Source organism: Entelurus aequoreus, linkage group LG04 (assembly GCF_033978785.1).
Source record: "Entelurus aequoreus isolate RoL-2023_Sb linkage group LG04, RoL_Eaeq_v1.1, whole genome shotgun sequence".
NCBI lineage: Eukaryota > Metazoa > Chordata > Actinopteri > Syngnathiformes > Syngnathidae > Entelurus > Entelurus aequoreus.
Window position 1 is genome coordinate 82980270 of NC_084734.1, and position 26111 is coordinate 83006380.

The 26111-nt window shown below is 39.6% G+C and overlaps 1 protein-coding gene across 2 annotated transcripts in view; it reads left to right on the forward strand.

Annotated features, from left to right (window-relative positions):
* gabrb2a (gamma-aminobutyric acid type A receptor subunit beta2a) overlaps window positions 1-26111 on the forward strand; it is a 171636-nt gene that overhangs the window by 56875 nt on the left and 88650 nt on the right. For both annotated transcript variants that reach the window (XM_062045873.1, XM_062045872.1), the window contains exon 4: window positions 10984-11204. In XM_062045873.1, coding sequence (XP_061901857.1) covers window positions 10984-11204 — 221 coding nt within the window. The remainder of the gene's footprint in view (window positions 1-10983; window positions 11205-26111) is intronic.

Consider the following 26111-nt stretch of genomic DNA (forward strand, 5'->3'; position numbering starts at 1 on the left):
ATAAACAGCAATGTTGTGACACTCTTAAACAGGACAATACTGCCACCTACCGGATAGCCTGCAGAATACTGAAATTCAAGTATGTCTTTTATTTATATGTATAATAAAATAAAAATAAAATATATATATAGCTAGAATTCACTGAAAGTCAAGTATTTCATATATATATATATATATATATATATATATATATATATATATATATATATATATATATATATATATATATATATATATATATATATATATATATATATATATATATATATATTATATATATATATATATATATGTGAAATACTTGATTTGGTGAATTCTAGCTGTAAATATACTCTCCTCTTAACCACGCCCTTGGCCACGCCCCAACCACGCCCCCCGCCCCAAACACGCCCCCCACCCCCCCACCCCCCCCCGACCACGCCGCCCCCACCTCCCGATATTGGAGGTCTCAAGGTTGGCAAGTATGCTTTAAGGACAAACTTGCAATAAGAAACATATGTTGAATTTACCGTAAGATTTTTTTGTTGAAATAAAGCCAATAATGGAATTTTTCGTGGTATCGAAAAGTACCAGAAAGGATCTAAATACATTTTGGTATCGGTACCGGTCCCAAAATATTGGTATCGGGACAACACTACGAGGTAGTTTCTGGTGGAAACACAGGGGGGACATTATTTACGTTCCTGTGGTGAAAAGGGGCCTTTTGTCACATCCCAGGTGTTAATTATTACCAAACATGTTGAGAGACTCACACACCCGGGACTGGAGCTTTCTTAGCTCCGCTCCCTCTGAGAACAACTCAAAGCTGCCTGTGCTTCCCCAACATGGCAAACCAAAACGCTGCCTGAGTGCGTGAGGCGCTGAGCCGTCAGGCGGCAGCTAACGATCCCATAGGTGATGGAGCCGTGCGATCGGCAGCCAGATAATGAGACGGGGAGGGAGCGAGCGTGCGAGGAAAAAAAAGGTTCGGCGAGGGAACTCTGTGCAACGGGGCAAGGCGGACGCCCCAAGTCCTCGCTTGGCTTTTCCACTCCTGCAACAACATCAACGTGGCAGGAGCTCGTGTATTTTTAGATGCCCTTTTTACACGCCGCGTGTCGGTGGAGGGCGGTTCAAGCGGGCGAATAAGCGAGGCTCTCCCGCTCCAAAGTGGCGATTGCGTTGTCACGCCGGTGTGCAATGAAAAAGGAATGACTTGGGAAAACACCAAAACAACTGTAGTGAGCCGTGATGATGTCCTCCTTTTTTTCGTTTTTTTTTCCACTCACACACGCAGCCATGCTTCTGCAAAACACCGTTAAAGAGCACATCACACTGCAGTGTTGTTTTGTCTCTGTGGCTGTGTGGGTGTCACCAGAGAGAGAGATGAGCTTTCATTTTGGAGCAGCAAAAATATTTCTTGTACGCAACATCTCCTGGCTATTCATCATCACCGAGCAGAATTAACACAAAAAAAAAAAAGCCAAGCCAGCCAAAAGCGGAGAGACAGCGGCGAGGCCCCAGCTGGAGGAAGCTATTTGCATCACGGGCAAAATTGTCTCAATAAAGCGGAAAGTTTCGTCATTTGTTCCAGCGGAAGCAGATATTTTTAGCACGATAACAGTCAGCCAGCTGAGAAAGTTACCCTCTGGTTACGATGTCGAAATTAGGAGCGGATTGGTGAATTCTGAGCCGCCCCGCGCAGCCGTCATTCCCCCCCCCGAACCCCAGCACAAGCAGTGACCTTTGAGTCTTACCATTTAGAGCAGGGGTGTCCAAAGTGCGGCCCGGGGGCCCGCAGCTAATTGTTTACCGGCCCGCCACACATTCTGGAAATACTATTGTAAAAATAAAAAAGAACATTAAAAAAAGTGGAATGAGGTGAAATCTACCGAGACAAAGTTGCAATGTTGACACAAAAGCTGCCATGCAGGCTGTTTTTTTCTTCTTTTGTCTTTCTTCATTTTTCTTTTTTTTTGCCATTGCTCGAAAAAAAAAAAAAAAACAATGACAAAAAAATCCATGTTATAATGAATTATTTTCAGGGCTCCAATGACTTCAAATATTTCACTTTAAAATGTTTTATGTGGTAAATATGGCATTGTATTGTGTAGTAGCCATATAAAAACATCATAGTTTTCTTTGACAAAAGCGCATAAAACAAAATAATAGTCCCAGCATAAAATGGACAGATATATCTGAAGTTGATCTCGTAACTTAAGTGTTGAAAGTAAAAGAAAAACCTAATAAAAATGTATCACTTTATGAGTGGGGCACCTTTTAGATCCCAAATATATTTAGTGATTTTTTATTTATCTTTTCACTGTGATTACTCAAAAATATGAAATAATTAAAATCAATGGTGTCCTGCATTATTGATCTTTTAGGGCTCTAATTACTAAATATTGCATATTTCAGTTTTACTATAAAAAAAACTAAGTTGTTTTTGACAGAAAAGCCATAAAACATTTTTTTTAATTTGTATTACTTCATATCAACTTGAAGTTGACATAGAGATTTACTGTAAGCGTTAAATAATTAAAAAAAAAAAATAATCTGACTTATTTTTAACATTTTAATGACCGAGACCCTTTATGGTCTAATAAATAAAAAATTCATATATTTTGTTATGGTTTGAAAATGAAAAATATCAAAATGACCCCCACATGCTTTAATTTTTCCGTGTGCGGCGCTCGGTGGAAAAAGTTTGGACACCCCTGATTTAGAGGTTAGATATTTTACATGTATTAATGTGGGGAATTATGCACAAATTATTGTTATACTCTGCTGCAAATTACTACACAAATATGGTTAGATGTTTATCAAATAATCATATTTGCCAACCCTCCCGATTTTCCCGGGAGACTCCCGAATTTCAGTGCCCCTCCCAAAAATCACCCGGGGCAACCAGTCTTCCGAATTTCTCCCAATTCCCACCCGGACAACAATATTAAGGGCGTGCCTTAAAGGCAATGCCTCCAGCGTCCTCTACAACCTGTCGTCACGTCCGCTTTTCCTCCATACAAACAGTGTGCCGGCCCAGTCACATGATTTATGCGACTTTTTAAACACACGCATAACTGAATGCAAGGCGTACTTGATCAACAGCCATACGTGTCACACTGAGGGTAGCCGTACAAACAACTTTAACACTGTTACAAATATGCGCCACACTGTGAACCCACACCAAACAAGAATGACAAACACATTCCGGGAGAACATCCGCACCGTGACACAACATAAACACAACAGAACAAATACCCAGAACCCCTTGCAGCACTAACTCTTCCGGGACGCCCCCTATCTCCCGAATTCGGAGGTCTCAAGGTTGGCAAGTATGCAAATAATGCTTTATTCAGGGTTTATAAAATAGCATTAAAGGCCTACTGAAAGCCACTACTACCGACCACGCAGTCTGATAGTTTATATATCAATGATGAAATCTTAACATTGCAACACATGCCAATACGGCCGGGTTAACTTATAAAGTGACATTTTAAATTTCCCGGGAAACTTCCGGCTGAAAACGTCTCGGTATGATGACGTATGCGCGTGACGTCAAGGGTTGAAGCGGAAGTATTGGGACACATTGTATCCCAATACAAACAGCTCTGTTTTCATCGCAAAATTCCACAGTATTGTGGACATCTGTGTTGGTGAATCTTTTGCAATTTGTTTAATGAACAATGGAGACTGCAAAGAAGAAAGCTGTAGGTGGGATCGGTGTATTAGCGGCTGGCTGCAGCAACACAACCAGGAGGACTTTGAGTCGGATAGCAGACGCGCTATTCGACGCTAGCCGCCGACCGCATCGATGATCGGGTGAAGTCCTAAGTCGCGCCGTCGATCGCTGGAACGCAGGTGAGCACGGGTGTTGATGAGCAGATGAGGGCTGGCGTAGGTGGAGCGCTAATGTTTTTAGCATAGCTCTGACGAAGTCCCGTAGCTACGTTAGCTTCAATGGCGTCATTAGCAACAGCATTGCTAGGCTTCGACAGGCGGCACAGCATTAACCGTGTAGTTACAGGTCCAGTGTTTGGTTCGGTGTCTCCTGATAGTAGTATTGTTGATCTTCTGTCTATCCTTCCAGTCAGGGACTTATTTCTTTTGTTTCTATCTGCAGTTAAGCACGATGCTATCACGTTAGCTCCGTAGCTAAAGTGCTTCACTGATGTATTGTCGTGGAGATAAAAGTCACTGTGAATGTCCATTTCGCGTTCTCGACTCTCATTTTTAAGAGGATACAGTATCCGAGGTGGTTTAAAATACAAATCTGTGATCCACAATAGAAAAAGGAGAGTGTGTGGAATCCAATGAGCCAGCTCGTACCTAAGTTACGGTCAGAGCGAAAAAGATACGTCCTACACTGCACTCTAGTCCTTCACGCTCACGTTCCTCATCCACAAATATTTCATCCTCGCTCAAACTGTGGTAGTCGTCGCTTTCTCGGTCCGAATCGCTCTTGCTGCTGCATTGTAAACAATGGGGAAATGTGAGTAACCTTTCAACCTGCGACTTCACGCTACTTCCGGTACAGGCAAGGCTTTTTTTTTATCAGCGACCAAAAGTTGCGAACTTTATCATCGATATTTTCTACTAAATCCTTTCAGCAAAAATATGGCAATATCGCGAAATGATCAAGTATGACACACAGCATGGATCTGCTATCCCGTTTAAATTTTAAAAAATCATTTCAGTAGGCCTTTAAAGTCATTTCATATATTTTGCGGAAATTAAGGCCTCAAATGGCATCAAAAAAGCATCAGACACAATAATACATAATAATATCATCGCAATTGGCAACAAAAAAGACGACAAAACAAACCCCCTGACCCAGTCTTCTCCAATAGGGGGAAAAAAAACGCACTTCAAGATGTTTAATATTTACCGAATTTTCCGGACCATAGGGCGCACCGGATTATAAAGCGCACTGCCGATGAGCGGGTCTAGTCAGGTCTGTTTTCAAACAAAAGGCGCACCGGATTATAGGGCGCATTAAATGAGTCATCATATTATAATTTTTTTTTAAATGTAAAACACTTCCTTGTGGTCTACATAACATGTGATGGTGGTTCTTTGGTCAAAATGTTGCATAGATGATGTTTTACAGATCATCTTCAAGCCGCTTTCTGACAGTCGCATCAGGGTGTGCCGTTTTGTGGGCGGTCTTATTTACGTGGCTCACCTTGGACATAGTCTTCTCCCCGTCATCTTTGTTGTAGCGGTGTAGCGTGCAAGGACGGGAGTGGAAGACGTGTCAAAAGATGGAGCTAACTGTTTTAATGACATTCAGACTTTACTTCAGTCAATAACGGAGCAGCATCTCCTCATCCGTGGCTCACTAGTGCAACAACAACGCCGGAAATGTGTCCCGTGAAAAAACGTCCGACCGGAACTCTCTAATGACTAAAGTTCCTTGGGTGAATAATGTAAACTCACTACACCGGTATGTTTTAGCGCTTTCATGGCGAGTTTACTGACAGATATAAGTAAGAACTTTACACTACTTTATATTAGAAATGGCAACAGCGGAGGATGAATGTCCCATAACAAGAAGATAGAGAAAAATAAGAAACTTATCGACTACGGTGTCTTTTCGGGACTTATGCAGATCCCAAATACAGATCAGCAGGTACCAGAAGGTAAGAAAAGTTGCTATTGCAAAATCGCGAAACAAAACGCGCAGCAAAGCGTGGCTATTTTGAAGAAACTGGAATATAAAACATGTTTTCAGTTATTTCACCTTTTTTTGTTAGGTACGTAACTCCGCATGATTCATAGTTTTGATGCCTTCAGTGACAATCTACAATGTAAATAGTCATGAAAATAAAGAAAACGCATTGAATGAGAAGGTGTGTCCAAACTTCTGGCCTTGTACTGTACATTTAATATCACGCTATGCACACACTGTGGTTAAATCCAAATATAGTTAAAGGGGCGGTTTACCTTTACGGGGGTGCCTTCCAAAGTACTGTACGTGGACCTAGTCCGGCTTGTACTGTTGCACCCAATGACGTAAACAGCGTTGTACGTAATTCACACGCTTTAGCTTTGTGTGTTTTGGTCAGAGTTTAGTGACTGACGTCGGTGAATGTATATTCTATCGCAGGGGTCACCAACGCGGTGCCCGCGGGCACCAGGTAGCCCGTAAGGACCAGATGAGTAGCCCGCTGGTCTGTTCTAAAAATAGCTCAAATAGCAGCACTTACCAGTGAGCTGCATCTATTTTTTAAATTGTATTTATTTACTAGCAAGCTGGTCTCGCTTTGCCCGACATTTTTAATTCTAAGAGAGACAAAACTCAAATAGAATTTGAAAATCCAAGAAAATATTTGAAAGACTTGGTCTTCACTTGTTTAAATAAATTAATTCATTTTTTTTAATTTTGATTCTTATAACTTTCAGAAAGACAATTTTAGAGAAAAAATACAACCTTAAAAATGATTTTAGGATTTTTAAACACATATACCTTTTTACCTTTTAAATTCCTTCCTCTTCTTTCTTGACAATTTAAATCAATGTTCAAGTAATTTTTTTTTTTTATTGTAAAGAATAATAAATACATTTTAATTTAATTCTTCATTTTAGCTTCTGTTTTTTCGACAAAGAATATTTGTGAAATATTTCTTCAAACTTATTATGATTAAAATTCAAAACAAATATTCTGGCAAATCTAGAAAATCTGTAGAATCAAATTTAAATCTTATTTCAAAGTCTTTTGAATTTCTTTAAAAAAAATTTGTTCTGGAAAATCTAGAAGAAATAATGATTTGTCTTTGTTATAAATATAGCTTGGTCCAATTTGTTATATATTCTAACAAATTATAGATTGGATTTTAACCTATTTAAAACATGTCATCAAAATTCTAAAATTAATCTTAATCAGGAAAAATTACTAATGATGTTCCATAAATTATTTTTAAAAAATTTTCAAAAAGATTCGAATTAGCTAGTTTTTGTCTTCTTTTTTTTCGGTTGAATTTTGAATTTTAAAGAGTCGAAATTGAAGATAAACTATGTTTCAAAATTTAATTGTCATTTTTTTTCGTGTTTTCTCCTCTTTTAAACCGTTCAATTAAGTGTAAACATCATTAACTATTAATAATAACATAGAGTTAAAGGTAAATTGAGCAAATTGGCTATTTCTGGCCATTTATTTAAGTGTGTATCAAACTGGTAGCCCTTCGCATTAAACAGTACCCAAGAAGTAGCTCTTGCTTTCAAAAAGGTTGGTGACCCCTGGTCTATCGTAACAACAACATGACTGCAAATTGTTAGTTGCTGAATTGTCTGGGTCTGCTTTTGTGTGCTCTGGGTGTGTACGTGTGAACGAGATGATGAGTGACATCCCTCTATTTTCGAGACTGCTTATCATTATTAGGGTAACGGGTACGCTGGATCCTATCCAAGCTGTATTCGGGTGAGTGGCGGGGGATTCACCCCTAGCCCATAGTAAATGGTAAATGGTAAATGGGTTACACTTGTATAGCGCTTTTCTACCTTCAAGGTACTCAAAGTGCTTTGACACTATTTCCACATTCACACACTGATGGCGGGAGCTGCCATGCAAGGCCCTAACCACGGCCCATCAGGAGCAAGGGTGAAGTGTCTCGCCCAAGGACACAACGGACGTGACCAGGTTGGTAGAAGCTGGGGATCGAACCAGGAACCCTCAGGTTGCTGGCACAGCCCCTTTCCCAACCGCGCCACGCCGTCCCCAATGGCAGAATGGTCACTAAAAAATGTTTAAAAACAAGTTAAACACATTTCAGAATAAGTCGATGCCTACTCGGGATTCACTCAACCGGGGGACACATCATGACACCATACTGGCCCCTCGAGTTTGGTTCGGAACTTTTGAGACAAACATTTTCGCAGAAAATTCCGAAAACCACTAGATTGCTCCTGTTGTTGGGAGGAACTTGGACCACTGCACACTCACTGGCAGATTCTCGCATTGACATTTTAACCGTGCTATCAAACATAGAACACCGGGGACCAAACTTGTGATTTACATAATTGAGGCGTTCCTCAAGGCGCCCCTTTGAGTCCTCTCCTTTTTGGCAGCTACACATGTTTTTGTATCAGTATCAGCATTGTTGTGACCGATACTGCCCTTTTAACTACTTGGTGTTGGGTCGATTACCCAAAATTGTAGTATCGCCCAAAACTAATGTAAAGTATTAAACATTGCTCCTGTTGTTGAGAGGAACTTGGACCACTGCACGCTCATTGGCAGATCCTCGCATTGACATTTTAACCTTGCTAGCAAACATAGAACACCGGGGACCAAACTTGTGATTTACATAACTGAGGCGTTCCTCAAGGCGCCCCTTTGACTCCTCTCCTTTTTTGGCAGTGTGGAGAATGCATATATTTTTAAAAGTTCTTTCTTTATTCGTAGTCATGTTTAAAGCAGCTAATATTTTCCCATCTGTACTCTTTCTGCTTGTATCTTATGTCCGCAAGTTAACTCTGTGCTTTACCTTGAGAAGTTGGAATGTGGGAGTATAGCAAACTCCCTTTTTACCTTATCAGTATTAGAACAATGAGGCTGTATTCCTTTCTGGGCAGGGTGGGGGCCGTTTTCGTTTTCAATAAGTTGTCTCTTTCCGTTTGGCTTTCAGACCACTTCTGGATGCTGATATTAGCGCAATTGTAAGGACTGGTCTCCTAAATCTTTAGTAAAACTTGATAATATTCCTATTCTGTCTTGATGGTCCTTCTCACTCAACATATATGTCATCTGAAAAGAACTTGGGATTGACCAGTGACTTTTATTCCCTGAGAGGAAGACTGGTCAGACGCAACAATAGTTACACATGTTTTTGTATCAGTATCAGCATTGTTGTGACCGATACTGCCCTTTTAACTACTTGGTGTTGGGTCGATTACCCAAAATTGTAGTATCGCCCAAAACTAATGTAAAGTATTATACATTGCTCCTGTTGTTGAGAGGAACTTGGACCACTGCACGCTCATTGGCAGATCCTCGCATTGACATTTTAACCTTGTTAGCAAACAGAACACTGGGACCAAACTTGTGATTTACATAACTGAGGCGTTCCTCAAGGCGCCCCTTTGAGTCCTCTCCTTTTTGGCAGTGTGGAGAATGCATATATTTTTAAGAGTTCTTTCTTTATTCGTAGTCATGTTTAAAGCAGCTAATATTTTCCCATGCGTACTCTTTCTGCTTGTATCTTATGTCCGCAAGTTAACTCTGTGCTTTACCTTGAGAAGTTGGAATGTGGGAGTATAGCAAACTCCCTTTTTACCTTATCAGTATTAGAACAATGAGGCTGTATTCCTTTCTGGGCAGGGTGGGGGGCGTTTTCGTTTTCAATAAGTTGTCTCTTTCCGTTTGGCTTTCAGACCACTTCTGGATGCTGGTATTAGCGCATTTGTAAGGACTGGTCTCCTAAAGCTTTAGTAAAACTTGATAATATTCCTATTCTGTCTTGATGGTCCTTCTCACTCAACATATATGTCATCTGAAAAGAACTTGGTATTGACCAGTGACTTTTATTCCCTGAGAGGAAGACTGGTCAGACGCAACAATAGTTACACATGTTTTTGTATCAGTATCAGCATTGTTATGACCGATACTGCCCTTTTAACTACTTGGTGTGGGGTCGATACCCAAAATTGTAGTATCGCCCAAAACTAATGTAAAGTATTAAACAGCAGAAGTATTGTTTATTGCTTTTTTCCAGAAGTTTAGATGAAACCATGTTACAACAGAATGTAACCATGGTTCTATTATCATTTACATTCCAAATAATATATTGTGATATATAACGGTATTGCGATATAGATTTTAGACCAGGGGTCACCAACGCGGTGCCCGCGGGCACCAGGTAGCCCGTAAGGACCAGATGAGTAGCCCGCTGGCCTGTTCTAAAAATAGCTCAAATAGCAGCACTTACCAGTGAGCTGCCTCTATTTTTTAAATTGTATTTATTTACTAGCAAGCTGGTCTCGCTTTGCCCGACATTTTTAATTCTAAGAGAGACAAAACTCAAATAGAATTTGAAAATCCAAGAAAATATATTAAATACTTGGTCTTCACTTGTTTAAATATATTCATTATTTTTTTTACTTTGCCTCTTATAACTTTCAGAAAGACAATTTTAGAGAAAAAAATACAACCTTAAAAAGGATTTTAGGATTTTTAAACACATATACCTTTTTACCTTTTAAATTCCTTCCTCTTCTTTCCTGACAATTTAAATCAATGTTCAAGTAAATTTATTATTTTTATTGTAAAGAATAATAAATACATTTTAATTTAATTCTTCATTTTAGCTTCTGTTTTTTCGACGAAGAATATTTGTGAAATATTTCTTCAAACTTATGATTAAAATTCAAAAAATTATTCTGGCAAATCTAGAAAATCTGTAGAATCAAATTTAAATCTTATTTCAAAGTCTTTTGATTTTCTTTTAAAAATTTTGTTCTGGAAAATCTAGAAGAAATAATGATTTGTCTTTGTTAGAAATATAGCTTGGTCCAATTTGTTATATATTCTAACAAAGTGCAGATTGGATTTTAACCTATTTAAAACATGTCATCAAAAATTCTAAAATTAATCTTAGTCAAGAAAAATTACTAATGATGTTCCATAAATTATTATTTTTATTTTTTCAAAAAGATTCGAATTAGCTAGTTTTTCTCTTCTCTTTTTCGGTTGAATTTTGAATTTTAAAGAGTCGAAATAGAAGATAAACTATGTTTCAAAATTGTATTGTCATTTTTTTCGTGTTTTCTCCTCTTTTAAACCGTTCAATTAAGTGTAAATATCATTAATTATTAATAATAACATAGAGTTAAAGGTAAATTGAGCAAATTGGCTATTTCTAGCAATTTATTTAAGTGTGTATCAAACTGGTAGCCCTTCGCATTTATCAGTACCCAAGAAGTAGCTCTTGGTTTCAAAAAGGTTGGTGACCCCTGTTTTAGACCATATATTAGACCTAATATACTTGATTCACCTCTCTCCCGCAGGACTACACGTTGACAATGTACTTCCAGCAAGCGTGGCGGGATAAACGCCTCTCCTACTCAGAGATCGCCTACAACCTCACTCTGGATAACCGGGTGGCTGACCAGCTGTGGGTCCCGGACACCTACTTCCTGAACGACAAGAAGTCCTTCGTGCACGGCGTCACCGTCAAGAACAGGATGATCCGACTCCATCCCGACGGCACCGTGCTTTATGGACTCAGGTAAGCTGCTTACAGCTGGCCCCCTCTTGTGTGTCATCATTAGCGCATTGATTATGAAGCATAATCAGCTAACAAGCTTGTACACGCTGCATCGGACTCACCCTTTTTGATGTGTGCCGGTGTTTTACAAGCGCTCCACTCAAGCCAGGCGGAATGTTTCCTTCTATACCAGGGGTCGGCAACCCAAAATGTTGAAAGAGCCATATTGGACCAAAAAAACAAAAACAAATCTGTCTGGAGCCGCAAAAAATTAAAAGCCATATCACATGTGTCATGAGATATACATTTAATTAAGAGGACTTAAAGGAAACTAAATGAGCTCAAATATAGCTACAAATGAGGCATAATGATGCAATATGTACATATAGCTAGCCTAAATAGCATGTTAGCATCGATTAGCTTGCAGTCATGCAGTGACCAAATATGTCTGATTAGCACTTCACACAAGTCAATAACATCAACAAAACTCACCTTTGTGCACTCAAGTACAACGTTAAAAGTGTGGTGGACAAAATGAGACAGAAAAAGAAGTGGCATAAAACACGTCCTAGAAAGTCGGAGAAAGTTATGCATGTAAACAGACTATACGGTGAGTTCAAGGACCGCCAAAATAAGTAGGACAAAACGGCGCTCGCCAAATACTTGAATCAGTGAAGCATATTTAATATAAACAGTGTGATTTATAACAATTACGGAGGTTTGTGTCATGTTTGTCCTCCTACAGAAACCATACTAAAACAAAAAAATTGATTTTTTTTCCCCTCATCTTTTTCCATTCTTCATACATTTTTGAAAAATCTCCAGAGAGCCACTAGGGCGGCGCTAAAGAGCCGCATGCGGCTCTAGAGCCGCGGGTTGCCGACCCCCGTTCTATACGTACACCTTATTTTTTTTAATCTTTTTTAACATTACACTCTTTTGTGGTTATATTTACTTTTAGTTTGGCACTGTTACTACTTTGGACAATGCACAGCTCAATTGTTAGTTACATCCATCACATTTAGGGGATATACTTGTTCTTAAATAACAATATCGCAGCTTTTTACACTGTAAAAAAAAATTCTGTAAAAAAAACGTTCATCTACTGGCAGCTACGGCTGCCAAACGAAAACCATAAAACTAAAGTAAAACATTGTAAACCAAATAATGATCCAAAACATTATGTTTACAGAAATTTTCATGAAACGTTTTGCGGGAAAATATCGTAATTTTACAGATTTTTACTGAATTATTAAGATCAACCACCTTTAATAAAGTGACGATGCAAGCGGTTCTGCAGAAAAATACCTTTATTCTACAGAGTTTTTCCAAATTATTATGATCAAACACAGGCCTGGCCCTAACCAATCTGGCGCCCTAGGCAAGATTTTAGGTGGCGCCCCCCCACATCGGCAGTGAAGTGTATATACTCACAAGAAACCGAATAGCTTTGTCTTTGACCTTTTTTTTTTACTTAAAGAAAGCAAATTAACATTATATATGAGAATGTTATGTTATGATTATCTTTAACCGAATCACAGCAGTGCTCAAATTAAAAAACAGCATTCCCTCTCATGTGATATTGCTTAATTAACATTAATGATGTGCACTTTAACAACTAGGCTTACAACTATACCTAATATATAAAGGGGTGGAAAAGTGACTATTACCTGCAGGGCAAACATTAGCTAACCAGAAGGCAATAACAATGTAAACAAAAAACACCTGCTTAAAAGATCTAATACAAATGTCCCTGAGGAATGTAAGGTGGGAGTACTGTAATTACCTAACGTTACATTATTATTTTCCATAACAATTTAGCCCCCTCAACAATATTAACCCGACGTTAAAAACAGAACTAGCTATTTATTGATTAGCAATTGCTGAATCATGTAACATTAGCTTAATGCTAAAAAGCCAGGCTACTATCACATTCTGTAACAGACAAATAATTTCATGTAGGCTAACGTTACCTACCTGCTACCTCTGTCTTTTTCTCGTTTCTCCTCCTCTTCTTTTCTCTTCCCTAGGCACCTAACAGTTTTGGCCGTTTTGACATCTTGTGTTGATTTTTTGATGTGGTGACGTCCAAAAAAAGTCATGATACGGGAAGGGAGGGGGCGCACCGTGCGGGGGGAGGAGAGGGGGGGGCGTAATGTTGTAACAAATAATATTTCTATTAAATAGGCTTTACTTTGCATTTTAATTAACGTGGGATTATTTTATGTATTTAGAAATAATAGTACCAACTTTTTTTTTTTTCTTTTTTTTTTTTCTCCAACATTTGTGGCACTGGCGTGGCGCCCCCTGATGGACGGCGCCCTTAGCATTTGCCTATACGGCCTATGCCACGGGCCGGCCCTGATCAAACACCTTTAATGAAGTGACAATGCTGGCAGTTCCACAGAAAAATACCACTATTTTACAGATTTTTTCTGAATTGTTAAGATCAACCACCTTTAATAAAGTGACGATGCAAACAGTTCTGCAGAAAAGTTCTGCCAAATTTGGCCCGCCGTGTAATTTCACTTGGCCCTTGAGTCGATATCAAATGAACACTACAGCCACCGCATTCACCACTAATTCTAATACTTGCCAAACCTCCCGGGAGTCTTCCAAACTCCAGCCAGCCAGCCAGATGAATGCAACGCATACTTCATCAACAGCGATACAGGTTACACTGAGGGTAGCCGAATAAAAAACGTTAACACTGTTAGAAATATACGCCACACTGTGAATCCACACCAAACAAGAATGACAAACACATTTCGGCGTAACACAACATAAACACAACAGCACAAATACCCAGAACCCTTTGCAGCACTAACTCTTCCGGGACGCTACAAGGTGTATGTGTTTGGGGGGAAGGTTTGGTAGTAGCGGGGGTGTATTTTCATTATTGTTATTTTATTTTCAAATGTATTATTAGCCTGTGGAAAAAGTTTATTTTGATATTTACCTCAGAAGGCTGCACATAGAAAAGAGGCATTACATTTTTATTTACATTTTATTTGATATGCCATTGATATTTTTTAAATATTAGTATTATTATTTGAAACTCGATTTTGCATGTCACTATAAAGTTATATAAGCCTTGCTTGTTCAATATTCAATGCAAAACTTGTTTGGGTCCCTATTAAAAGGTTAATTTGTTCAACCTTGGCCCGCGGCTTTGTTCAGTTTTACATTTTGGCCCACTCTGTATTTGAGTTTGACACCCCTGCGTTAGATTGTTAGTATGGACCTAGACTTTTATATAACAAGCTACATATTTAATGAAAGATACTTACTGTAATTTTACATGAATTTGAAAGTAATTTAAGAAAACAGAAAATGCTACGTATAATTAATTTGGTATTTTTCTGTAAAAAAAATAGAAATATACATAGTTTGTCATTACTGGCATATTACTTAAAATAACAGGCGGATTGTTTATTTAAAGATAATGTCTTCAATTCTACAGTTTTATAAACTATTTAAAAAAAATAGAAAAATTACAGTAGAAATAAATGTTTTTTTTACAGTGTACCGGTACAAGTATAGTATCGTGGTACTAATGAATAAAAAACGGTACTATACCCTGTTTGAAAAGTACCGGTTCACCATTTTTTTTTTACGGGCATGACGGTGCGTCGTCACGTCATGACATTGCTGGTTTTACGAGCAAAGGAGCATGTTCGGCAGTGCAAAATCACGGAGTACTTACAAGCAGACACAGTGTGTAGACAGAAATGGGAGAACGGACGCATTTTGGCCTAAAAACTGACGATAAAGGGGAAGCTATAACACTGAAACGCCCTCAGGAAGAAGTGCTTTAAGACATGGCTAGCTAGCTAGCAGCTAATATCCATCGGCAGTGTTTTAGCTACTTCTAAATCACTAATCCTCGCCTCCACGGCGACGAATAAAGTTTCTTACAAGTATCATCCCTGCAGGACGAGCAATAGCTAAACATGCTTCACTACACACCGTAAGAGGATACAATAGCTCACCGGCGTCACCGCTAACAAAAGATAGTGCTCCTGAATGTAAACAAATGCCATGGGTGAATCTAGACCAAACATCCTCTGTAATGATACCAAGTACAATAGCGTATTGTAAAGTATCCAAACAATAAAAAAATAAGTGATTATTAAATTTTAACAGAAGTGTAGATAGAACATGTTGAAACAGAAAATAACCAGACATTAGATTAACAAGTAGATTAATAATCCATTTTTACAGCTTGTCCTTTATAATGTTGACAAAATAGGTAGATAAATGACACAATATGTTACTGCATATGTCAGCAGACTAAATTAGGAGCCTTTGTTTGCTTACTTCCTAATAAAAGACAAGTTGTCTAGTATGTTCACTATTTTATTTAAGGACCAAATTGTTCTTCGATCGCAATAAGAAACATATGTTTAATGTACCCTAAGATTTGTTGTTAAAATAAAGCAAATCATGCCATTTTTTTGTGGTGCCCTTTATTTAGAAAAGTATCAAAATACATTTTGGTACCGGTAAGTGAAACAACAGTTAATTATCTAAACTTTTTCTATTCTAATTATTCCATTTTCTTGCTGCCCTCAGTCTCTTCTTGCACACGTGGAAGCAGTGGTGAGCCGTCAGGGCCAGCAAGGCCTTCTTTGCTGGCCTAACATAACCACAAATCATGATCATAATTAAAGATAAAAGTAATTTTTATTTTACTTTCCCTAAATATCTCAAATGATTCATATTCTCTTCATGTCATATTATGCTCCTTCCAGTGCTGTTATTTTTAGGTTAGAGTTTGTATCCAATCAGAATTCAGCTAGCTTTTGTTGCCGTGCTGTACCAAATCTGCCCGAATCAGAATCTTCAGAATCAACAATGTGGGCGTCTTTGCACTGTAAGTGAACGGACACATACAGTTGATAGACAGTTGCGATAGCCAATCAGATCATGAGTTGTTGTCAGTAAAGCCTTCTGGCTGGCCTGACGCTGTGATTGGATACTCACTTGGGAGTTCCAAGTGAGTATCCAATCACAAGTTGCGAAAACAGGAAGTGGCACCGGAACCATACGAGCCATAGAAAGCCACATACAACTCACCGGTACAATAACCAGTTCAAATATTTATTATCTTTATTTTTTCCGCTTTCATTTGTTTTGTACAATTCTTTTAATTTTGACAGTACCACGTAAGATATGTTTCAATTGCTGAAGCGGGTTTATTGAATGTTAAATGCGCCGAAAAATAGACCCTTTTGAACACTGTTGAGGGGTTTTAATACCCAGTAGCGTGCAAGTGGGTTTCTGCATACTTGCCAACCCTCCCGTTTTTAGCGGGAGAATCCCGGTATTCAGCGCCTCTCCCGACAACCTCCCGGCAGAGATTTTCTCCCGACAAACTCCCGGTATTCAGCCGGAGCTGGAGGCCACGCCCCCTCCAGCTCAATGCGGACCTGAGACTGAGTGGGCACAGCCTGTTCTCACGCCCACAATATAAACAGCTTGCCTGCCCAATGAACGGAGAAGTTAAACAGGACAATACTGCCATCTAATGGATAGCCAACGGAACACAGAAATTCAAGTATTTTTTTTTTTCTACGTAAATAAAATAAAAAAAAAAAAAAAAATAAATAAATAAAAAAAAAAATATATATATATATATATATATATATATATATATATATATATATATATATATATATAGCTATAATTCACTGAAAGTCAAGTATTTAATACATATATATATATATATATATATATATATATATATATATGAAATATATATGAAATACTCGAGTTGGTGAATTCTAGTATCTAGTATCCCCCCGACCCCCGACCAAGCCCCCCCACCCCCAACCCCCCACCTCCCGATATTGGAGGTCTCAAGGTTGGCAAGTATGGGTTTCTGTATAGTCTCATTGCTGTGGCCGAGAACTAGGTACAGTTTGCCTTCGCTCTTCTTTTTATTGTTGGCCATTTTTTTTAATTTTGAAGGATTTTAAGGTAGAAAACTGTTCGGCAAGTGGCGCTGATTTATCCAGTGGAAAAGTGGGTCAAATGCAGAGAATAATTTCGCCACACCGAGTGTGTGTGAGACAATCATTGGTACTTTAACTTTAACTTAATAAGTGCACTGCAAAAACTGAAATCTAAGTAAGATTAAATATCTCAAATAAGGGTGATATTCGCTTATTTTCTGTCTGATAAGATCATTCTTCTCACTAAGCAGATTTTATGTTCGAGTGTTTTACTTGTTTTAAGGGTTTTGGTCCTAAATGATCTCAGTAAGATATTACAGCTTGTTGCTGAGATTTGATGACCTACACTACCGTTCAAAAGTTTGGGGTCACATTGAAATGTCCTTATTTTTGAAGGAAAAGCACTGTACTTTTCAATGAAGATAACTTTAAACTAGTATTAACTTGAAATAAATACACTCTATACATTGCTAATGTGGTAAATGACTATTCTAGCTGCAAATGTCTGGTTTTTGGTGCAATATCTACATAGGTGTATAGAGGCCCATTTCCAGCAACTATCACTCCAGTGTTCTAATGGTACAATGTGTTTGCTCATTGGCTCAGAAGGCTAATTGATGATTAGAAAACCCTTGTGCAATCATGTTCACACATCTGAAAACAGTTTAGCTCGTTACAGAAGCTACAAAACTGACCTTCCTTTGAGCAGATTGAGTTTCTGGAGCATCACATTTGTGGGGTCAATTAAACGCTCAAAGTGGCCAGAAAAAGAGAACTTTTATCTGAAACTCGACAGTCTATTCTTGTTCTTAGAAATGAAGGCTATTCCACAAAATTGTTTGGGTGACCCCAAACTTTTGAACGGTAGTGTATCCTACCAAGTCAGACCTACACTGTTCCAATATCCATTTCTCTGTTCTCAATTGTTGATGACTGATGATAACAACCAAACCTAACCCCCCCGGGTGTTACCATTTAGTGGTCAATTGTACGGAATATGTACTTCACTGTGCAACCTACTAATAAAAGTCTCAATCAATCAATCAATCAATCAAAAACTACTTTTTTAAAGTAATAATTTCTTATTTCAAACACGAACAAAAAAATCCTGACTTTGACGCGATTGTGTCTCATAATTAAAACAGATGACAGCCAAATGGACTTTGCTGTTTTATGTTCAATGAAACAATAGAAAAGACGTACTCATATAGTAGTGCAGTTGTTATTAGTGAGAATATACTTATTTTAAGGTATTTTTGGGTTCATTGAGGCTAGCTAATTTTACTTGTTTTGGAAAGTCTTGACAAGCCAAATTTTCTTGTTCTATTGGCAGATAATTTTGCTTAATTTTTGTATTTTTTAATTCTTGTTTGTGAACACTGACTTTTTGCAGTGTGGGAAGAGAAATTACCGTCATTTCCGGACTATAAGCCGCTACTTTTTCCCCTTGTTCTGGTCCCTGCGGCTTATACAAGGGTGCGGCTTATTCACGGCCTGTTCTTCTCCGACACCGACGAAGAGGATTTCGGTGGTTTTAGTACGCAGGAGGAAGACGATGACACAATGATTAAAGACCGACTTTTCATATACCGGTAGGCTGGTTATTTTGATAACGTACAGGCGAGCACTTTGTATTACTTTGCACCGTTGTATTATTTGTACTCTGCACGAATGCTGTTCGCCATGTGAAGGATGTGAAAGTTTGATTTAATGATTGAAAGAGTTATTGTTAATAAATAGGACGCTTTGCGTTCCCAAACAGTCATCTCTGTCCCGACAATCCCCTCCGTGGTAGCAGGAACCCCTATATACTACGGTAACTACACATCAAAACCCTGCGGCTTATAGTCCGGTGCGGCTTATATATGGAGCAATCTGTATTTTTCCCTAAATTTAGCTGGTGCGGCTTATAGTCCGGAAATTACGGTAGACTTTTCCCAGTGAAGTGTGCACTATTTTCTTGATTAAGCCCTCCGCATCCCCTGATGATCATCAAAATCAATAATCGATTGGTCCCAATCAATTATGAAGCCAGGTGATACAAACAAGCGATCTCCGTCTGATTGAGGCGAGATGGTTCCGCCCGCCTGCAAGTCGTCCTCGCTTGCCGTCTGACCGCCGTGGCCCTGAGGAGAATGCGATCAATAATAGATAACTCCCAATCAATAATGTAGCGGTTCAATACGAGCGCTGAATCGCTTAACCGTCCGTCACCGTGCCGCTGATTTGTCCCCTCGCGTGATCTCTAATAATGTACACGTTTTGGGGAAAACAAAAAAGGAGAACAGTTGCTAATACGCCGCGTTGCTGCGTTCACTCATTCTCTCACCAGACGCCTTTCTTGCGCAAAGACGCCTTAAAATATTAAAGCATCTGCACTGCACCAGATTATTCATCCCAACATTTTGTTGGGAAATGTAATTCACAACACTCTGAGCCAATTATATAAGCCCGACACATACTGTATGCTTTGCATAACCAGCCAAAGAAACGGCGGATGAGAGAGGGGCTCGTCGGGGAATCGGAGGGGTGTGCGTGCAGGCAGAGAGATGCAGTTGTTACCTCACATACGTCGTCCTTGTCAGTGCCGGTGCCTCCCGGCTCCTCCATTATTTGCTTCGTGGGTTTGGTTCAGGTTTTATTTGATGCTAGCGCGTCCAGACACAAGCTGCTGTCAGAGTCAGGCCGACCAGATGCCTGAGTGCTCCGAGCTGGCTGACACATACCTGCAGAGACGTGCGGCCTGGTTGCAACAGCAGGGTTTTTAGTGGGTGTGGAGAGTCCTCTCTGGGAAAACATGATGAACGTGAACGCATCAGCAGCCACGGAATCGCCGTGCATGTCTGTGATACAAGCTGCTGTGCTCGGAATGAACGGCGTCCGCTAGGTCAATCTAAATACCGTGTCACGTTTGACGCCAGGACTTGATTGACGATGGAATGCTGCTTTGCCTCCAAAACCAACATGGACGTTGTTAGCATGTTTGTTTACAAATGCTAGAAGTGCACCGGTAAAACTGCCATGAATGTGATGATGTGTGGTATCATATGCTGTAACACATGGGTGTCAAATTTGGCCCTTGAGGTGATATCAAATTAACACTAGAGCTGGCCCGCCAATTATATACAGCGGCGGTAACACCGCATTCACCGCTAATTCTCATACTTACCAACCCTCCCGGGAGACTCCCAAATTTCACTGCCCCTCCCGAAAATCGTCACGTCCGCTTTTCATCCAGTCCGAGTGCTGGCCCAGTCCCCATAATATGTGCGGCTTCTGCACGCACACACAAGTGAATGCAACGCATATTTGGTCAACAGCCATACAGGTTACACTAAGGGTGGCTGTATAAACAACTTTAAAGGCCTACTGAAATGAAATGTTCTTATTTAAACGGGGATAGCAGGTCCGTTCTATGTGTCATACTTGATCATTTCGCGATATTGCCATATTTTTGCTGAAAGGATTTAGTAGAGAACATCGACGATAAAGTTCGCAACTTTTGGTCGCTGATAAAAAAAAGCCTTGCCTGCACCGGAAGTAGCGTGACGTCACAGGTTGTGGAGCGCCTCACATCTGCATATTGTTTACAATCATGGCCACCAGCAGCGAGAGCGATTCAGACCGAGAAAGCGACAATTACCCCATTAATTTGAGCGAGGATGAAAGATTTGTGGATGAGGAAAGTGAGAGTGAAGGTTTAGAGTGCAGTGCAGGACGTCAGGATGTATCTTTTTTTGCTCTGACCATAACTTAGGTACAAGGGCTCATTGGATTCCACACTTTCTCCTTTTTCTATTGTGGATCACGGATTCGTATTTTAAACCACCTGGGATACTATATCCTCTTGAAAATGAGAGTCGAGAACGCGAAATGGACATTCACAGTGACTTTTATCTCCGCGACAATACATCGGCGAAACACTTTAGCTTCGGAGCTAACGTGATAGCATCGTGCTTAACTGCGGATAGAAACAGAAGAAACATGCCCCTGACTGGAAGGATAGACCGAAGATCAACAATACTACTATTACTTCTACTATCAGGAGACACTGAACTAAACCCTGGACCTGTAACCACACGGTTAATGCTGTCCCGCCTGGCGAAGCCTAGCAATGCTGTTGCTAACGACGCCATTGAAGCTAACTTGACTACGGGACCTCAACAGAGCTATGCTATAAACATTAGCTCTCCACCTACGCCAGCCCTCATCTGCTCATCAACACCCGTGCTCACCTGCGTTCCAGCGATCGACGGCGCGACGGAGGACTTCACCGCGATCATTGTGCGGTCGGCGGCCCGTAGACGGAGGAAGTTAACCCAGACAGCGGTGAGGACAGCGGTGAGGACAGCGGCGCGGCGGCGGACGGCGTTGTGTTGCTGTAGCCAGCCGCTAATACACCGATCCCACCTACAGCTTTCTTCTTTGCTGTCTTCATTGTTCATTAAACAAATTGCAAAAGATTCACCAACACAGATGTCCAGAATACTGTGGAATTTTGCGATGAAAACAGACGACTTAAGCTGGCCACCGTGCTGTTCCAAAATGTCCGCTACAATCCGTGACGTCACGCGCAAACGTCATCACACCGAGACGTTTTCAGCCGAATATTTACTGGGAAATTTAAAATTGCACTTTACTAATCTAACCCGGTCGTATTGGCATGTGTTGCAATGTTAAGATTTCATCATTGATATATAAACTATCAGACTGCGTGGTCGCTAGTAGTGGCTTTCAGTAGGCCTTTAATACTGTTAGAAATATACGCCACATTGTGAATCCACACCAAACAAGAATGACAAACCCATTTCGGGAGAACATCCGCACCATAACACAACATAAACACAACAAATACCCAGAATCCTTTGCAGCACTAACTCTTCCGGGACGCTACAAGGTGTGTGTGTGTGTGTGTGTGGTAGCGGGGGTGTATTTTTGTAGCGTGAGTCCAAACTTGGCCTGTACTGTATATTACTAACATATATCCTAAATGATTAAAAAAAAACTTCTTGAAGTATTCATTTTTTGTGTCTTGAGCACGTTAGAGCATCCTCCCTCCCTTGCATCTTCAGCGGTAAAAAAAAAAAAAAAAATCAATGTAAATGCACCGCACGACTGCTTCTAAAATGCCTATTTCTTTATTTGTTGATTTCAGATACCAAACATTAACAACTTTTCGAACAATATCAACAGTCAGTATGTAGTGTAAATAACAGACACAGTAGAATAAAGCCAAGTTATTTGTTCTACGGTGTCCAAGCCTCGCTCTTTAATCAGAGCGTCTGTGTGGATGAGGTGTTCTGGCAAGTCCCCCTTAGTCCTGACTCTCCACAACAATAGCGTTTATTGAAAAATGTTGATCCAAAACCGCTCTCTACACTGCAAAAACTGAAATCTAAGTAAGATTAAATATCTCAAATAAGGGTGATATTTGCTTATTTTCTGTCTGATAAGATCATTCTTCTCACTAAGGAGATTTTATGTTAGAGTGTTTTACTTGTTTTAAGTGTTTTGGTCCTAAATGATCTCAGTAAGATATTACAGCTTGTTGCTGAGATTGGATGACCTATATTGAGTAAAACATGCTTGAAACTAGAATATCAACTGATGCAAAGCTGTGTCATCAACACTCACAAGTATAAAACTACTTTTTTTTAAAGAAATAATTTCTTATTTCAAGCATGAAAGAAAAAAATCATGACTTTGACTCAATTGTGTCTCATAATTAAAACAGATGACAGCCAAATGGACTTTGCTACTTTATTTTCAATGAAACAATAGACAACACGTACTCATGTAGTAGTACAGTTGGCACAGTACAGTAAACTGACAGTTCATATTTAAACATTTAACGTGTGACATTTGTAACAATTTTGAACAGAAATAGTTCATGCAAATTCAGATAAATTCTTCAAAATTACAATTAAAAAAAATTTGGCCGGGGGCCGGGCTGTATATATGCGCACTAATTGACTGAAAGAGCACGCACTTAGCGCGATGATGTCATGTTATCCATGGAAAAATGCATTTTTAGAGCATATGATTTGCCTGAGTGGCTAGGAGACCCCGAGAGTAACAAACAGTTGCCTTGTTGAATTCCCATTAAGAACAATAAATTAGTTTTTAGTATAAGTTTGCTGGTTTCAAGAAATGTAATGCTGAGTGCATATCATTATGTCAAGATAATGGCACTAGCATTTACTTAATTTAAGAATATTTTTCAACATATTGATCAAAAAGGTCTCTTTTTTTTCTACCAAGAAAAGTGCACTTGTTATTAGTGAGAATATACTTATTTTAAGGTATTTTTGGGTTCAACGAAGTTAGCTAATTTTACTTGTTTTGGAAAGTCTTGACCAGCCGAATTTTCTTGTTCTATTGGCAGATAATTTTGCTTAGTTCAAATAAAATACCACTCGTTTTTGTATTTTTTTTTTCTTGTTTTTGAACACTGACTTTTTGCAGTGTAGAAGACGTCTGCAAAGGTGTGGTGTATTCACGCAGGAAATAGGCTCCGTGTACACTGGACACCAAATCAGATTTGTTTTCGCCCTCAAGTGCCAGTCGAAACGCTCCAAAGTGCTTCAAGACTGACATTTTTTTTCATCAGATTTGAAGGTTGTCCGAATCCGTTTAGAATCGGATCTTTTTCAAATGTGACCGCAGTGTAAACTGCCATGCCACCTGTTTGCGACTTTTAACTGCGCATGCTAGTGACGTCGAGACCACATTGGGGCCGCAATGCGCACATTTTTATACCGGAGTCTGATAAAGATCACACTTTACTTGTAAACTAAACAGTCAGCTGGAAAAAATAAGATTCGGGGCCGCATCACCATGACTCGAGGTTAGATTTTTTTGTAGGTCAAACTACGTGGGAGAGCTTGTAGGGGGGAGGATCGAGCCGGCGTAGCATAAGCTGGCGCCTCGACGCAGAAGTATAAACCAGGCTTTACAGTTGCATATGTGACTTTGATTACACTTGAATAGCCACAAAAATACATGATATGCTGATTTGTCTTCCAAAACCAAAATAACATTTCCATTGTCATAAACGTTTGACTATTGATATGTATTTCTGGTCCTGTCATCCTCGTCGGGACAGAAGGGTGACACGGTACTAAACCAAAAGTTGCTTTATTACAAGCGAGTGTCATTATACAGGACTGCAGTTCCTGGAGGAGGTCAGGTCAAAAATGAAGGGCTCCTATCTGGGAGAAGCCAAACCATCAGTTTTATATTCTTACCTCCTGTGTGTGTGTGTGTGTGTGTGTGTGTGTGTGTGTGTGTGTGTGTGTGTGTGTGTGTGTGTGTGTGTGTGTGTGTGTGTGTGTGTGTGTGTGTGTGTGTGTGTGTGTGTGTGTGTGTGTGTGTGTGTGTGTGTGTGTGTGTGTGTGTGTGTGCTAAGTCAGGAGAGCGCATCCTGACCATGAAGGGGATGTTTGTGTGTAAGTGACTGAAAAGAAAACAGATGCCGGTCGTATCTTAGATGCCGTCATTAGGCTAAACGTGTAGTCTCTTCTCACAGATAGGGCCATCATCTTTGCATACCAAGGTCCAATTGTATTGCCTTTTGTCCCGCAAGAACTAAACCAATCCACACACAAATGTCAGTACTAAAGGGCCCTATATTATTATCTGCCCAAACTGAAAAGCTACTATTTACTTAACCTCTTAAGGCCCAAGCTGTTTGTTTACATGCTTTTTTTTAATTTCTCTTTGCTATTTGGGCTTATTGGACCCTAATTAGAATAAAAACTAAGAATCATCTTTTGATATGATGTACTTAGTCCATAAGTACACAACCGTGTACTTCATGTTTAGTGACATGCTAATTCTTATTTTTACACTTTTTTTTCCAAACTCCATTGTATGTTACACTCTTCTGACACCACCAGATGGCAGTATAAGTGTCCACATAAGCGGCCATAAGACCCCAATTCAGTAGTGTACACACTTTTGGAAATAAGAGCTAAAAGGTGCTGTCCACGCATTTAGAGGTTTTAAACCTGGTGGTTCGCTTTCTCCAAGCTGAATATAAACGTTCACCATATGCAAAACATATTATGAGTTAATTAATTCACTTCACTATCAACATTCATGACAGTTTCATATGTGACCTGAGTACTTTGATGATGCTCGAAAAGCCGGAGTAGGACCCCAACTCAGAGCAAAACTAAATAAGAATAATAACAAAAAGCGCTGATGGAACCAGATCTTTTCCATATATCCATATTTAAGTGTTACTTCTTTCCTTCCATAGTCGTATTACAAAATAGCTAGTATTCTTCCTTCTTTCTCTCTCTCATAGTAAGGTGTCTGCCTTCTAGCAGTGGAATGCAGAGAGTAGAGATAACTCGGAGTAGTCTAAACAAAGGGGGGGGGGGGCAGAGGGAAGAACACAGGAGTTCCGGGGTTTTGGAAGATCGATCTAGACTGGGCGAGGTAACGCTTGTGTACTGGATTTGGTCTCATGTTTGTCTTCAAAGCTTTGAGAATAAACCACAAAATACCAACTACTGCCTGATGATGAATTTAAACTTCAGCTTATGTGCCATTTAAGAATTTGGGAGTGACCAGCAGCTTAAAATCCCTGGGAGGAAGAGCTGGTCAACGCAACAGCGCTCAAAAAGGAGTGAGGGAAAATAACAAAGGATGCGCACAAAAAGCCGTGGAGAAACAGAAATTGCCACAGGAAACGAAACGCGTGAGTGGAGCCAAAGCAGAGGAGATGAACACGACTGGAAGGGTGAACCATCAGGAGTGAATGGACCGGAGAGCTTCAGTAGTCAGGAGGAAATGAGTTTCAGGTGTGCGTGCAGGTGGCCCCTCCCCCCGTAACCCAGAAACCAAAAAGCAGACAGGCAACAGCAGAACTGCCGGATCATAACAGTCAGTATAAATTATAAACTGTTATGCCTATAAAATAAAGCAGCACATTTTCACTCTTGTAAGTCCTGGACTTTCTCAG